The sequence below is a fragment of the Amblyomma mixtum genome, chromosome 5 (assembly GCF_055824585.1).
Source record: "Amblyomma mixtum isolate Tamu chromosome 5, ASM5582458v1, whole genome shotgun sequence".
NCBI classification, from domain to species: Eukaryota; Metazoa; Arthropoda; class Arachnida; order Ixodida; family Ixodidae; genus Amblyomma; species Amblyomma mixtum.
The window spans coordinates 149,570,097-149,586,563 of NC_143016.1; the positions used below are offsets into that span (position 1 = coordinate 149,570,097).

At 47.7% G+C, this 16,467-nt stretch overlaps 1 protein-coding gene across 1 annotated transcript in view; it reads right to left on the minus strand.

Moving 5' to 3' along the window:
• The window catches only part of LOC149344130 (neprilysin-2-like), a 195,513-nt gene that overhangs the window by 118,973 nt on the left and 60,073 nt on the right, over nucleotides 1–16,467 (minus strand). The window contains exon 8 of the mRNA XM_089547153.1: nucleotides 8,990–9,070. Coding sequence (XP_089403279.1) covers nucleotides 8,990–9,070 — 81 coding nt within the window. The remainder of the gene's footprint in view (nucleotides 1–8,989; nucleotides 9,071–16,467) is intronic.

The following is a 16,467-nucleotide window of genomic DNA, read 5'->3' on the forward strand; positions in this document are numbered from 1 at the left end:
CAAACGACCCATTCCAGCGTGTTCATCGTTTAGGCATCTTTTCCGCTAACAAATGCAGACCCATCATTGCCAAATTTACCAACTACAAAGTGAAAGAGTTAATCCTATCTCATCGTAATGATTTCAAGGAACACAAAATATCAATAAGCGAAGATTTTTCACCCGCTACTCGAACTGCGAGACGGAAAGTAACCGAATTTGGAATCGGCTATCCAGGATCACCCAAATTTCGTCTTCGCTACAATAAGCTACTCATACGCGGCAAATGCTTCATGTACAATCCGTCCAACGACACAGTTGATGAAATCGAGCTGTCATCCGAACACGTGCCCCAAGGATCAGACGCTTCGCCACATGTTGCGTCCTAGGGGCGCGAGAGGGGCAGTGGTCATTCATCACCATCTGATGTTACGATTCTGTACACTAACATCAGAAGTATCTTGAACAAGAAAACACCTCTTTCATCGGCGATCGACATCTGTTCTGCGCATATCATCGCACTTAATGAAACTTGGCTATCACATCAAATCCACGATAACGAAATCTTTCACAACGCACACCGCTTCACAATATATCGCAATGACCGAACTATTCAGCGGGGAGGCGGCGTACTCCTTGCTATTTCGAAAGACATACCGTAATCATGCATCTACATTAATAGCGTCTTGGAAACTGTATGGGCATCAGTTACTCTACACAATCAGAAAATAATATTCGGCGTATGCTATCGCCCTCCTTCTTCTTTGCGCTCGTTTATTAACGATCTTCACGACGAACTTAACATAATACACACCAGATTTCCATCGGCTTCCTTGTTTTTACTAGGCGATTTTAACTTTCCCAATATTTCTTGGGATACCCAGCCTCCCACCCTTTCTCAATTTTCATCCGATGCCAGGGATTTTCTTGATTTATACTCACTTTTTTCATTTACCCAATTAGTCACTAATGCTACCAGAATCTCTGTCAACACTACCAACACTTTAGATTTGATCCTAACCAATGGAGCCGACTTTGCTTCCGCCATCACCTATTTACCTAATATAAGTGATAACTCTTTGCTCGTTTTCAGCATTAACGCTGCCTGTCCTAAACCTGCAAGGAAGAAAAAGGCCATACTAGATTATATTAGAGCAGACTTCGATGCCATTAACAATGAATTATCAGTGTTTTCTGAAAACTTTCTGAAAAACTTTGACGATCGCTCTGTGCAAACTAACTGGGATATGTTTACGGCCAAAGTTCACGAACTAACTCAGAAATATATTCCAAGACGCACCATCACTTCTAATCCTCAAGCCCCATGGTACACCGCCTTTATAAGACGCCTATCTAACAGAAAAAAGCACCGATATCGTATAGCTAGGCTATCACCGTGTGACACACACTGGGACACATACAAGACTGCCGCTGATGCCTATACAACTGCAAGCAAAAGATAACTTCCTTTTCAACACGTTACCATCCATGCTATCTACTAACATTAAAACATTTTGGCGCGTCATCAACCCACATACCGAAGAATCTATTAACTTAACTGACGTGTCAGGGGACCCTATTCCGGCTCATTTATGCGCATCAGAACTTAACGAAACTTTATTCAGAACTTCTCGCGCACATCAAACAGCACACATCCCGTTCCACTCCGGTATAATTACCCTTCTATGCCTCAAATTTTCATCGATACATCTGGCGTTGCTAAACTTATTGATGCCCTAAAACTTCATTCATCGCCCGGTTTTGACTGCATTCATGCTAAATTTAAAAAAAAATACAGTTGCCTCTAGCTCCTTAATACTAGCAAAGATTTTTCAGCAGACTCTCGATAATTCCATTCTGCCAACACAATGGAAAGTCGGGAAGGTGGTTCCATTATTTAAATCAGGAAATCGAGCCTCCCCTACAAATTATCGCCCCATCTCGCTTACTAGTACTTGTTGCAAACTATTAGAACACGTCATTTTCACTAACCTTGTGAACTTTCTCGAGTCTAATTCCTTTTTGACACCCGTACAGCACGGCTTTCGGAAGTCATTTTCTTGCGAAACCGAACTTGCAGCTTCACTATCAAACTTCATCATATTTTAGATCGCGCATCAGAAGCTGACTGCATTTTCCTTGATTATTCTAAGGCATTCGACAAGGTATGTCACCGCTTATTATTTTTAAAGCTAACCCAACTGAATATCGACTACAGCGTTCTGAAATGGATTGAATACTTTCTTCTTAACCGATCGCAGTTCGTTTCCGCCAATAATTTTAACTCACCTTTCAGCGAAGTTTACTCGGGCGTGCCACAAGGCTCCGTGCTCGGACCCCTTTTATTTCTTATTTACATCAACTACCTCCCTTCCATTGTATCATCTAACGTTCTTTTTTTTGCTGACGACTGTGTTGTTTTCCGCGAAATAAAATCCCCCGACGATGCTAACCTTCTTCAGCGTGATCTCTCTAACATTTCTCTTTGGTGTAATGAATGGCTTATGGAACTTAACACTAAGAAGTGCTAAATTATGCGAATATCAAGAAGTGCCAACGCTCCGCCTGTGTACTACCTAAATAACGTTCCCTTACAAGCGGTTACTTCATATAAATACCTGGGTGTTCATATTTCTGCTGACCTTAACTGGAAGCGCCATATTGAGTACATTGCTAACAAAGCTAACCGCATGTTGGGATATGTCCGCCGTAACTTTTCCAAAACTCCGTCTTCCTTAAAATTATTGCTTTATAAAACACTAATATGTCCTAATCTGGAATACGCCGCCGCCATATGGGATCCCCATCATGATAAACTGATAACTTGGCTTGAGCTAGTTCAAAATAACGCTGCTCGATTTATCCTGTCGAACTTTAACCGTACCGCAAGTGTAAAAAGCATGAAAGCTAATCTTCCTTTACCTCTTTTAGCATCCCGCCGGCAGACAATTCGTTTGAGCCTCTTTCATAAACTATACCATCATCCCATGCTACATGATGCCCTCATTTCCTCCCCCAGATACGTGTAAAACCGCATTGATCATCGGCACAAAGTTGGCATTGATTCGTGTAACACTGTAACTTCATTTCAGTCTTTCTTGCCTCGTACATCACGCGAATGGAACCGCCTTCCCGCAGATATCGTCGACATAAGTGATAACCAGCATTTTCGTTCTGCACTAGCTAACATTGTATAACAGGAATATAATCTTTGTTTTGTGTCATGCATTGCATCTGTTTATGTATCTTCATGTTTTGTAACCACTCGCCTCTTTAATGCCTTTGGCCTTGAGGGTTCAATAAATGAAATGAAACAGGCGCCTACAGCCCCAGCTCCCTTTCAACCGTCCACAGCCCCCCCACCGCTAATGACGTACGCCGCTGTTGCTCGTCGCGCACAACCGCCGCCGAGTCGCCTTGAGGAAACCCTGGCCTCTGCGGCCGCCACCGCCTGCTCGTCCTGCTCCAGCGTATCCCCGTAAAAGTGACATCTGGCGCACTCCCAACTACCGTCCACTCTGCTATCACTGCGGTGAGCCGGGCCACCTGTACCGCAATTGCAGGCATCGTCAGATGGGCCTGCAGAGGTTCCCTACCGATGCACCACGTCCGCAGCTTGGGCAGCGACCGAGGGAAATCAACGATTTCCTGGCCGAATCTACCGGCGGGACACGCAGGTCGCCATCCCCACGTCATTTCTCTTCTCCTCTTCGGTCTTACGGTGGCTTTCCACGGGGAAGGCCGCCAAGCCCTCGCCAGGAAAACTAAAAGCAGCAACCTTTGAGGGGGAGGTGGCTCGTCGACGCATTGTACAAGACCCTCCTACGCCGCAACTAGGTGGCCACCTCATGCCACGGCCGACTGCCGTCCAAAACCATGATACGCCGACTCGACGCCAATGCCACCTGAAAAACCGAAGCGAACCCGCGCCGCACCGCAGCCGTAACCGAACACCGCGCCGCACCTCTCAAACGACGTCTACTACAGTAAACCTCAGCATTTCCTTCGACGGAACAGACATCACTGCACTAGTCGACACAAGGGCCGATTACTCTATCCTCAGTGGACATTTCGCCGCATCTCTGGAAGAAGTCACCACTCCGTGGGTGGGCCCACAGATTCGTACAGCCGGGGATCACTTAGTTACACCGACTGGGACTTGCGCATCAACAGCGACAGTTGCAGGCGCAACATACCTGGCAACGTTCGTCATACTCGAACATTGTTCACGTGACGTCATTCTCAGAATGGATCTCTTGACCGAGAATGGCGCGGTCATCGACCTCCAGTCAAAGGCCGCGCGTTTCTCCACAGAGAACGCAATACACAGAGCTTCAGACCACCCGACCGCACTTTGCATCCTGGAAGACGATGTCACCATTCCATATCGTTCGAGTCTCATGGTTTCTGTCGGCGCCAAGACTGTGCGGAATTTCGAAGGCGTCGCGGAAGGCAACCAGATCTTGCTTTTTGCCAGGAGCCTTGCTGTCGCCAAAGGAGTCGTCCATCTCGTCGACGGAGCAACAGAAGTGCAGATAAACAATTTCGGTGGTTCAAACCAACATCTTAACGTGGGAACCGTTGTGGCTCACGTTGATGCCATCGCCCATGTCAGCAGCACACCCAGTATTTCCACAATTCCCTTGTCGGAACAGCAGAGCCCAGTCACTGGTGTCACGTTCGACGTCAATCCAGCACTCTCCCCGACACAGCAAAAACAAGTTAAAGATCTTCTGCGCTACGGCGACACCTTCTCGGTATCATCACGTGTTGGACGAACTCACCTAGCGAAGCATCGCATTATTACGGACGATAACGTGCACCCTCTCCGACAGCCCCCCTGCCGAGTGTCTCCCGCTGAACGCGACGCCATTGGCCGTCAAGTCAAGGAAATGCTCCGCGACGACGTAATTCGTCCTTCCCAGAGTTCCTGGGCGGCGCCAGTCGTCCTTGTGAAGAAAAAAGACGGAACATTGGGGTTCTGTTTAGATTACCGTCGCCTAAACAAAATCACCAAAAAGGATGTCTATCCTTTTCCCCGGATAGACGACGCTCTGGATCGCCTCTGTTGCGGGAAATATGTTTCTTCGATGGACCTCACGTCAGGCTACTGGCAAATTCAGGTCAATGAGCGGGACCGTGAAGAAACAGCCTTTATTACCCCAGATGGCCTTTATGCATTTACGGCCATGCCCTTTGGACTGTACTCTGCCCCGGCAACTTTCCGACGCCTCATGGACACCGTCCTTGCCGATTTAAAATGGCAGACATGCCTCGTCTGTCCTGACGATGTTGTCATCTTCGCCCCGACTTTCCAGGTGCATCTTCACCGCCTCGAATTGGTCCTACAAGCCATAAGATCTTCTGGACTCACGCTCAAAAATGAGAAATGCCACTTTGCGTATACAGGGCTAAAGTTCTTAGGGTACGTTGTGAATCGAGCCGGCGTTCAGCATGATCCTGAGAAAACAACAGCTATTGCCAATTTTCCGCCGCCGCAAGACCCCTGTTAACCCTCCCCCGAAGGGACAGCCCGCGTTATCAAGTTGGGAGAACTGGGAGGTCGTGCTCTAGTCTTGGATCCCAACATCGCAGCTTACTGCGGTGATTCGGGGTGCCGACGTGATGAACAAGCGTCAAATGAACGTTTCGACGTAGAGTGGGACCGTGCGGTGGTCGAGGGACCCAAGGGGGGTCAAACACACTTGCCTCCATAAAATGTTTCTCTCTCTCTCTCTTTGCAGGTTATGGACGATGTCATCATTTTTTATGTTAGAGTATAAAGCAAAAATAGTAAAAGCGAAATTTTGACAAGCACGAATTTAGCAACTGACTTGCGCTCGGTTTCCTAGCATGCTGCCAATTTCTGACACGCCATGGAATATTGCCACTTAGTGGTGACTTGTCCGGCGAGCAGGAAGGCAGCGAGAATGGCTTCTAAACGAAACTCTTTCTTTGGGCTGCCTTGCGCCCCGCAAGGAACTGAATGACGCGGTGGCGGAGTAGCCATAGGCGAGCTAGGCGGTCGTCGAACAGAATGCCCGCCGCTCTCGACGATGCTCAATTTATAGCTTATACCAAACTTTCGAGATAAAGCGTGCGAAGTTACTAGAACGTTCTGGAACAACGTAGAAGCGGCTCCGCCTGGATGCGATCAGCCGAGATAAATGTGGTCGCTTCTTAGATCACAAACAAAATGATAAAGCAGTGCGCTGGGAGGTCTGAAGAATGAACAAACACTAGAAAGATTTGCTGGAATATCTGCAAGCCCAGAGAGTCGTTTATCATGCCAGCAATTGTACTGTATTTGTATGGCAAGGTTTGCGTGCGGTCGGTGTTAAGTTGGTATGTAACTTGCTCTTCACTCAGGCACAGAACTAATTAAAAGTGGACTTGTTCAATTCACTTCACAAGTGAAAGAAATCTAGCCTAGTTGGTGACCAAACATTTCATCGCTAAATCATACTCTGTACGACACCAATTTTGTGTTGTTGTACTCTATTAATAAAGTTCTGCGTGCAATAATTGTGGGGGAGTGTAGATTTTAACTTCGATGGCACTGTAAGGTACAAAATTTGACAATATGCTATCTTCTGAGCGTTTCTGTTGTGAATATTACGAATCCGGTAACTAGTAACAATATAGTTTTTTCTTGCTTCTGCCGCCGCGGTGGCTCAGCGATTATGGTGCTCGGCTGCTGACCCAAAAGACGCGGGTTCGATCCCGGCCACGGCGGCTGGAATTTCTTTGGAGGAGAAATTCTAGAGGCCCGTGTACTATGCGATGTCAGTGCACGTTAAAGAACCCCAGGTGGTCGAAATTTCCGGAGCCGTCCAATACGACGTTGGGACGTTGGGACGTTAAACCCCATAAACCAAACCAAACCTTTCTTGCTTCTGCAGTTGCTTTTGTTAGACAATATGTAACAGTATTTACCCGGAAAACCTAAGGACAGCTAGACAAAATGGCGGTCCGAGCTCCGGTCATCAACCCAACGATCTCACGCCATGCGCTGGCGGTGCGGCCGCCGCCGCTGCCCATTTGCTCTGTGCAAATATGTTAATAATGTTCGACACTTAGTAACAATTCATTGTTACTCAGCCATTGTAGTGCAGAAGCTCGGCTGTGCTCACTGTGCCAGCAGCTGTCTCGTATAAACTAGTGCACTCTGTCAAATGATCCAGATACAGAGGCATGGCAAATGTTAAGGTGAAATTTGGATTCAAAAGTTGTTTCTCATTTTCAAAATATTCCGTTGTGTTTTCAGCATGTGTGCTGCCATTATGTGGTTTAATGGAGATATTAGTTATCACTAACCCTTACACTAATGCTATCAATGATGACTCTATTGCAGTGCACCTGGCAGTAAGACGGATGCACAGGTACGCAAACACTGTCAATCCTGGCACTGAAGTTCAATCTGCTTCTTCGGCCAGGAAAAACCTACGTGGGTTGGAATAAATTAATCGTTACGTTTCGATGGAACAGTCAATTTATTTAGGGAATACATTAGTGGACAAATTGTATTTCAAATTCTATAATTTGTTACATCACGCATCGTTTCTCAAGATTCGCGCTTAGTGTGTAGGGATCGTGTAAAATAGGGAAGTGGTCTTCTTATCCATCGTGTTTGATGTCAGCGCCCCGAGAGCACTTCCGTTTGCTCGGCCTGCAGCGCAATTGTGGCTTCCTGTTGTGCGCATTCCTGCCTTTCTAAGCCGGCGGCCAAAGTTTTACTTGAATCTCTCGCAGAACACAGCAAGGCACTTTCGAGTTGATCTATAAAACACGACTGCATCTTAAATCGAGCACTCTACATACACTTGTACTGCTTGGAATCGCACAATGTGAGCGCGTTTAAATAGGCTCGGCACCGAAACGAAGGAAAAATGTTTGGTGATCGCGGCAATGGTAACGCGCATGATGAGCGCCTCTGGTCCGTCTCTTGTTTTTCTGATTGCTGTTTCTGTTTTGAATGCAGCTTCCCCGCACTGGCAGCTGAAAATTGTGGCTTGGTTATAGCAGGGTTACTCATGATTTATCGTGTGATAAATAACAAATAAATACGTTATCTAGAAAATAAAGGCAGACCAACTGGTACGCCCTAATCGATCTATTGATTGGATACCCATCGTCAACTGAGCAGGCACATGGTAGGCACGACTCCATTTTATTCCTATCCTTAAACATTAATTTGTTACATCACGTTGGCAAGAAATTCCCTTTCAGAGGCTGTAATCCGCTTCGCTTTCAGCTGAAATAAGATTTATTTGGACTGAGTGGTTCTTATTTTTCCACGATCGGCACTCGGAACAAAGGAACAACAAAAGTATGCAGACACTAAAGGAAACGTTATTTTCGCGTTTTATTACCAACCTTGCAACCACAAAAAAAATTCGCAGTGTCTTAGCTCTGGTTAAGCCTGGATATACAAGCGAAAAGCTGCATTTATGCTTTGTTTGACGTCATGGCTGTCGCAGTTCGCGCACAAGGCACTGGGAGCACCACGATAGCGTTGTAAATTTTTAGCCAACTCCCTCGCTATCACTTCTGGGTCTCCTTTTCTTCCTTCCATGGCGAATGTCTGCGCCTATTCTACGGCCGCCGCCGCCGCTCACGCGTTATCGCAACGCCTTGCGAAAGAACCTTCTCTTGGGACTGCGGCGGAGACCGCGCGGCAGCGGCGAGGGGTAGAACGGTGGCGAGGAGGGAAAGGGCGCGCCACGGCGGCGCCCAGGGGTGGCCCACGCGAAGCGCGGTGTTGACGAGCCTAGTGAAGCTTTTCGCTTCAAAAATCGGAAAGCATCTGCATCTGATGGGACCCACTGCAAGATTCGCTTGACGGCGCGAACCAGCTGCTCTGAGTTGACCTTTAGCCTTGTTCTGCATGGAACACGCTTGCGATAGCTGGAAGCCCACCGATTAAGGAGGCCTCCTCGTCTTCAGAGTGCCAACCCCCCCCCCCCCCCCCCTCACTGTTGTTCCGATATCGGCGCGGTTTTGCGATTACCTCAGTAGGAGCATAGCTCACGTAACGATCTGCGCTTGTACATTCATCTGTCGGGCTGGATGCCTCCGACGCCTGTGCTGTCTGATCGGTTGCCCAATGTCAAGACAAAACGAAAGTGAACAGTTACACCTGCATGTGCATGGTATATTTTTGAGCACATGCAACAGGAGCGTGAGCACGTTGGGAAAATCTTTACATGATTTGCCCTTTTCGACGCTTTGTTTAGGGTCCTGTTCAGCGAGAACCCTAGTGTCTGCGTGAAGAGAAAAGAAGGTGGCCCACTTACCATTTAGGGCGCATGCCTTAGTGATAACAAAATAGCCTGCCCATCTGTTTGTGGGCTAACTGACCACTGCTCCCATCGCTTCAGGTGGCAGTTAAATTATGATGGGTCGCAAGATGTTGCTCGGGAAGAGTAATCTAGGTGTCACAAGCACCATATGCGGCCGGGTTAGAAAATCAATCTGCGGAGGCAGGGGTGCATTGCTGAACAGCAGGGCCAGGACCGGTATGCGGACTTCTCGTAATCTATGATTATAGAAAATTGCCAATCCGCATATCTGGGCCGGTAGGGAGAACCTAGGAGGCAATGGAGTACTTTGTACGGAAGGGATCCCTAACGCTATTGCATTGATCTCTTAAGGCTTCTCTGTAAACATAAATTAGCCTCAGTAGGAGTAGAAATGACTTTCGTCCGTTTTAAACTGATTATCATAAAATAGTGTGACTAGCAGTAAGAGGTGGAAATCAGGAAATCCTTCCGTTCTGCTGCCGTCACGGAACCCACGAATACCATATAGCAATCACATGATTTCACTGGATTCGCGAACAGGAGTACATCGGCATGAATACTTCTTCAGACCCTAAAGGATTTAAAACAAATCTCTTAGTGCCTGCCCTATGCGTAGCGCCTCCTTTAGGTTCACCGCGCTACGTACGTTTGTCATGTTGCGTCACCCAGGATTGTCATGGGCCGCCGCGGTGGCTCAGTGCTTATGGCGCTCGGCTGCTGACCCGAAAGACGCGGGTTCGATCCCGGCCGCGGCGGTTGAATTTCGATGGAGGCGAAATTCTAGAGGCCCGTGTGCTGTGTGATGTCAGTGCACGATGTCAGTGCAGAACCCCAGGCGGTCGAAATTTCCGGAGCCCTTCACTACGGCGGCCCTCACAGCCTGAGTTACTTTGGGACGTTAAAATTCTATAAACCATACTAAAACAAGCACGTTTGTCATGATAAAAGACAACACAGCGCCGCCGCCTTGCGCAGCAATGCGCCCCACAGACTCTGTCTCTGAAGTCTCAAGGGTACTCGCGGTACGCCTAGTGACGATTCGCCTGCAGCGCGAGCCCGCGACAAGCCTAAGCTCCGCCGGGCCAACATGACGGTTTGTGATGCGTCGTCGTCCCCGCCGCCGCCAGCTTACCGCCCTGTTATTTACACACTCTTGCCGTGATACAAGTGACTGGACATCATCGACCTGGGCAGCAACATGCTGCACTGGACGTCTCACTCAAACTGGCAATGCGGGCGGAAGCAGCGGCTGGCCATTCATTGTCTGCGCACCATACTCTAGCTGCCGTTTCACTGTGTATTCACGTGACCCTGCCTGGCCACGAAATGCCCCATTATCCTATTTGTGTTTTGGAAAAAGCAGTATTTAAACTCATTTTCATGCCACTAACGAGCATACAGTAAACCTCACTCTCTATTCAGTTTGCGGCGACATGCAGTGAACCGCGAAGGAATTTGGGTGCGCCGAGACGAAAGGCGTCATCGTAGCCCTGAGGAGCCAACTCGCAGAGCAGAAACAAAGCAAGTAAATGATAAGTTATTGTTGCATCGGGCCAAACAATGCATGTCCGTACATTCGTGGCTCCTTACGTTAATATGTGCTGCTGCACAGTTTTTCTGGGGTCCAAATTTTGTCTATGTATTTTCGCTCCGGAATATAGAGAAGCTGTCCAGGCAATGAGCACGGTGAAAATGCACGGAGCCCTTTAGAGTTCATGAATTTTCGTCACGTCGTTACGAACAGCGATGAGAAAAAACCGCGCCTGTCATAATCGATTTCTTCCTTTCCTGCGATGCAAGGAAAGCAAGGGATTTTATTTCCGTTCATATCCCAGGACATTGCGATGCATTCGCGCCCAAGGAGATTGGCTAAATTGTTACATTAAACGAGTTTGTGGCGTCAAAGCTTAGCAGCAATTTTTGGCAGCTGACATGAGGTGCCACACAAGCTGAGCGCTGCTTTTCTGGTTCATTAGGCGTCTAGTTACAAAATGTTTTACCTTGTGAGCGCTTCGCATTAGAAAACCGTGAAAACAAACAGTATCCTCTTCGCCTACAGTTTCGGAACACCTGCCATTTATGTTAAACTATCATGGACATGAGCATTACGGTTGAATCCCTCGATCCAGAGAAGGCAGCGAGAGAAAAAGTACAAAGGCAGTTGACACACCCTGGACAATAACGCGACGTCAGAGATGATCATAAGACAGGTTGAGGGGGGGGGCTTTCTATTACTAACAATGGCAAGGAAATTACAAGAAAGCTTCTCTCCCCCTTCCTTGTTAATCGTCATTGCCTTGCCTTTAACTTGTACTCAGATTGACGGCGCCGTCAAAATGCGCGGCTGCGGGTTCTCTCAGAAATGAAATTGCATGTAGGCTTCCACGGCGTGCGTGCAAAGCGCTGTCATTTGTCTTTATGCACCGATTAAAGTGATCACTTTCCATCTGGTTTCTAGAACGCGTGAGGAACCTTCTCACATTATGTGTCTTGACCCTTTCTCTCGGTGTAAGCAGCCAAAGGAAGTGCGAATGCGCAAGTGCATCTGTAAGACCGTTCCCTTTTTCCAGTGTTATGCTTTGCAGAGCAAAAGTTTCCTCATAGGCGCTGCTTTCCATTCGCTGCATCAGATTAATGGCTACAAAAGCGGCTCTAAAAATTGCCTGTGGTTTAAATTTGGTTGACCTAAAGGAATGCGAAAGTACGTTTCTTCTTCTTCGCCTCCGTCTGTCTTCTTGCGCTCTCCTTAGCTTTATCCATCGCGAGTGTGTTCAGGCGAGCCGAAGCGCACTGGTATATTCCCCGAGGCATCACTTTCTCTCCCGGAGCGAGTGCTGGCGAGGGGGAGGAGCTAGCGCTCTCTATCGTCCTACATAGTGAAATAGCGTAGCAATCAACAAAACTTCAAAATACTAGTCAGCATTAGTCATGTAACAAAAACTGATTATTCAGTTCGACACGGGCGACACGGAAGTTTGACAGGCTCATATGCGCTTACCTCGCTAGGAACAGAGCTCATGGAATCTACAGTGATAGTTTCAACAGCCGGGCCTGATGCGTCCACCACCGGTGATGTGTCACCGGTTGCCGCCCGCCAAAAGACAGTACGATTGCAAACAGCTGTATCAGCATGTCGGTGGTATCTTTCCGGCCAAGTGAAAGAGGGTAAAAGCGGGTCATGGAAATTTAGTCATATTTTGCCTCTGTTTAACGTAAGGGTTTCGTTTGGTTTGGTTTATGGAGTTTTACATTCTAAAGCGACTCAAGCTATGAGAAACGCCATACGCAGTACACAGAGGCAAAGAGAGGACTCGAAAAACAACTCAAGCGACAGCGGTGGAACAGCAGTCTGCGCAGAACAGTTGGGCTCAACAAGGAGATCGAGGACCATGCGGTTAAACTTACACAGCCAAACTGGAACGACATATGCAGCCACATGGATCGCGATATGACTCCCTGAGAGTTGAAACTTGCTCCGTCATCTACTTGACCCCACAGGTGGCAGGACCACTCAAAGGCAGATCCTGCAAAAGCTTGTACTTGCGAATGCACGCACTCGAGAAGACCTTTTCTTGAACTGAAGGACAAATGATTCGGCAATGCTCCTTGCCAACCTTTTCCAGATTTTACCAGTGCCAAAAAGAAGGAGCTCGACTGCACTCGCCTATTACTGTGGATGAGGTATGGTAGAAATTGCAAGGCTAAACTGCAAATCCAGCTCTGGACCAGATGCCGTAGCCAGCAATATCCTCCGTAACCTAGATGAAGCGCCTTTACACTCTCTAACTGTGTGCATGCAGAAATCCTGATCAGAGGTCTCAGTTCCAAAGTGGCAGAGATCATTCTCATCCGAAAACTAGGCAAGGCCCTCAGCCTTGAGAACCTCAAGCCAATTTCGCTCACGTCTTGTGTAGGTACGCTAGTGGAGCACCAGTTCAGACCCACCTCAACCGCTTTATGGAGGAAAACGAGCTGCACCCCTCCCCCTCAATCCACCATCATCGAATTCCGACCCAAAACTTTCTACGCAAGATCCAATGCTTTGGATCAAGCTTCAGATTATTGAGGCACAAACACAGGAAACCAGAATAATTCTCGGGCCCGACCTGGAGAAGGCCTTTGATAATGTCAGATATAGTGCGATTTTGGAAAACTTTCAGGAACTCAGGGTAGGAGCCCGCAGCTTCAATTATAAACTCGACTTTCACCCGGTTAGAAAGGCCTGTTTTCAGGTAGGAGGTCTCCGTTTGGATGCCTTCTCCCTCGGCAACAAGAACACCCCATAGGACCGGTCCTCTCAGCCTTCTATTTGACGTTGAAATGCCCAAAACTTCCACCCCAGTTAGCACAGATCCCACGCCTCGACCATAATGTCTATGCGGACAATATCACCTTGTGGACCACCGAGGGCAGTGATGCCCAAACGGAGGATACTCCCACGTGCCAGATATTGTGGGGACTATGCAGACCTCAAGAGGTTCCGGTGCTCTCAGGCCAAATAAAGTTATCGTATTCCGTAAAACCAGAATCTTTGCGCAATCCCCAACGGCCATCAAACTCACTATTTTCGGAGTCCCCGTTCCTCGAGTACTCAAAATTAAAATCTTGGGCCTAATGCTACAAGAACATAGATTCAATTGTGACGCAATTCAAACGCAGCAGGGAGCCTCGCAGCAAATTATACGACTCATTCACCACATTAGTGACCGGCACGCGGGCTTGAGGAAAAACAATACTTTCGGTTTAGGACAAGTCTTTGTGATCAGCCGCATAGCTTGCAAATGACCTCACCCACATTCAAGTCAGCTGAAAAAGACCATATGTGGAGGCCATAATCAGAAAATGCGTCAAAAAAGCAGCTGGACTACCCATCCACGCCGCGACTAAGAATGTGTTAGGCCTCGGTCTTCATAACACCTTAAGTGAGATAAGTGAAGCGGTCATCATTTCGCAAAGGGAACCACTGTCAGCCACACCAAGTGCCAGACACAGTCTCTCCACACTAGATATAACACACGAACGACCAGGCCGACCAACAACAGACCTTTCCAGCCAGATACGAATGCTTCTGGTCATCACACTGGTACCTGTGAACATTCACCGAGGTTTCCACTGTGAACGTTGTGTAGAGCGAGCCAAATCCTTGGGCGAACGTTTTCGTAATGATACCTCTGTAGATATGTAGGTGGAGCTGATTCCTCGACTGACAAAATGGTAGGTGTGGTCACCACAGAACATGGTATGTCCACAACGGTGGGCACCATATGCACTCAGAACACACATGTGGCAGAAGGAACAGCCATTGCTATAGCCATTGCGGGATCCTCACCAGAAACCATTGTAAGCGACTCAAAATTGGTGATACTTAACTGCACGTTGAGCAGAATCTCCCCGCAACCATCACGGTTTAGAATTCTCAACCCACGTGGCCCATTCGCCCAATCTGCACGCCTGCGCATACCTTTCTTGCTGGTAATGAGGCGGCTCCTAACATAGCTCGAGTACTGTCCCGCCCACCTGGGTCGTGCAGCCGCCCGCCCTATACTCCGGCAAGAAGAGGTTGTCCTCTTACAGAGAAATCCTACAGCAGTACAGCCTTGAAAGACTAAGATTCCTCTCAGCAGATAAAACGCTCTCCAAACGGCAGGCCAAAGCCTGGGATAAACTAAATCATATGATCTGGAACAGCCCACAGTCTCTACCCTCGAGTCACTTCGTCGCCGATTCTGATCATTGAGAGGCTGTAATGCTCCCCGACCCGTGGACACAGATCAAGCTCCTCCACCTGGCTGAAGACGCCGCCACTGCCCATGAGATAGCGGTTGTCGTTTAAGCGGGGGGCGGCTTCGGGTAACTCCTCCGTATGCGCTGGCAATAAAGTTTCACACTACAAGCACCACACTGTTACAGGATTATTTACAAGGGTGTGTCGACCTGAGCCTGGTGCGTTAGTGCGAAGATGGTGAGCTTCTCTCGCGTACTTTACTTCGTCGTCTCTTAAGCGTGCGTGAGACTGCTTTTTTTGTGGTGGTTTCCCTTTTTGTTCTTGTAAGGATTCAGCCATGAACTGATGTGGCTTTAGTAGAATGCACTCTGATCATGTGCACTGGAGCTGATGGGTCTCGTGATTATAGCTATAATTATATCGCTTTCTAAGTACAGAAATGTAGTTGCGAGTCAGAGGTCGTCTGTATTTTCCTTGTTCTTTCTGTATTTCATCCGGTTACGGTGTTCCACACATTATGAACCTGTGCGATCTCGCCCAGGAGAAAAACAAAAATGTGTGAAACACATCGCTTACCTACAGTAGCATTTTATTACGTCATATAAATCAGACAACGTGGAAGTTCATGGTTTCATATTCCCTTCGGCAAAGAACCGTGTGTTAGACAGCCGTCGTTACTGTTAGGAGGTAAAGAAACTGGTTTCCTTGACAATACGTGATATGCTGTTTTTTTTTCAGTGTTTTTTTGCTGGTTTCACGGTTTTTGTTGTAAGGGTTGAGGCATGTACTGTTAGCGCGGTTTCTTTTAGATTGTACTCTCAGAATGTGCGCGGGAGCTGTTGTGTCCTGTAACTCTAGCTATCTGAATAAAAAAATGTACTTGCGAGTCAACGCTGGTCAGTGTTGTTTCCTTGTTTTTCTGTCTTTCACCCGGTGGCGCTTTTTCTCCCAGAATGCTTTTCCACTGTACTGTATATCTTGCACGTTTAAACGTTATTCGGCTGGACTGTAATCAACTTATCATTCTGCCATACCTTCCGGGCACATCACTTGTGTGTCAAGATAATTTTACAGCTAGGCTTTGAAGCCTTCACGAGCGCATTCGTAGTTTTCGTCGTAGCACTACGTAATTAAGATGAACTGCACTGTCCTATGGCCAAAACTTCGAAGCCCCTTTTACAGTCCAGACATGGTGCATACAGGGAACGCAATGTGGGAGAGGCGTAGCGCATACAGTGACGGCTAACTGATGCTTGTGGCCGCAGGAACACTGACAAGGCCGTTTGGCTGCAGGAAGTACCGCTGCCTTCTTCCCTTTCCACGGATGCTGAGCTGTAAAATTTTCCTCCTATATGCCCGCATGTCTTGTATGAACAGAAAACCGGAATTTGATTTTGCTAGAAAGTCAGTACGATTGCCTTCTAAAATGCGTGCCTCACCTGTGCGTGATAGACGCAGGAA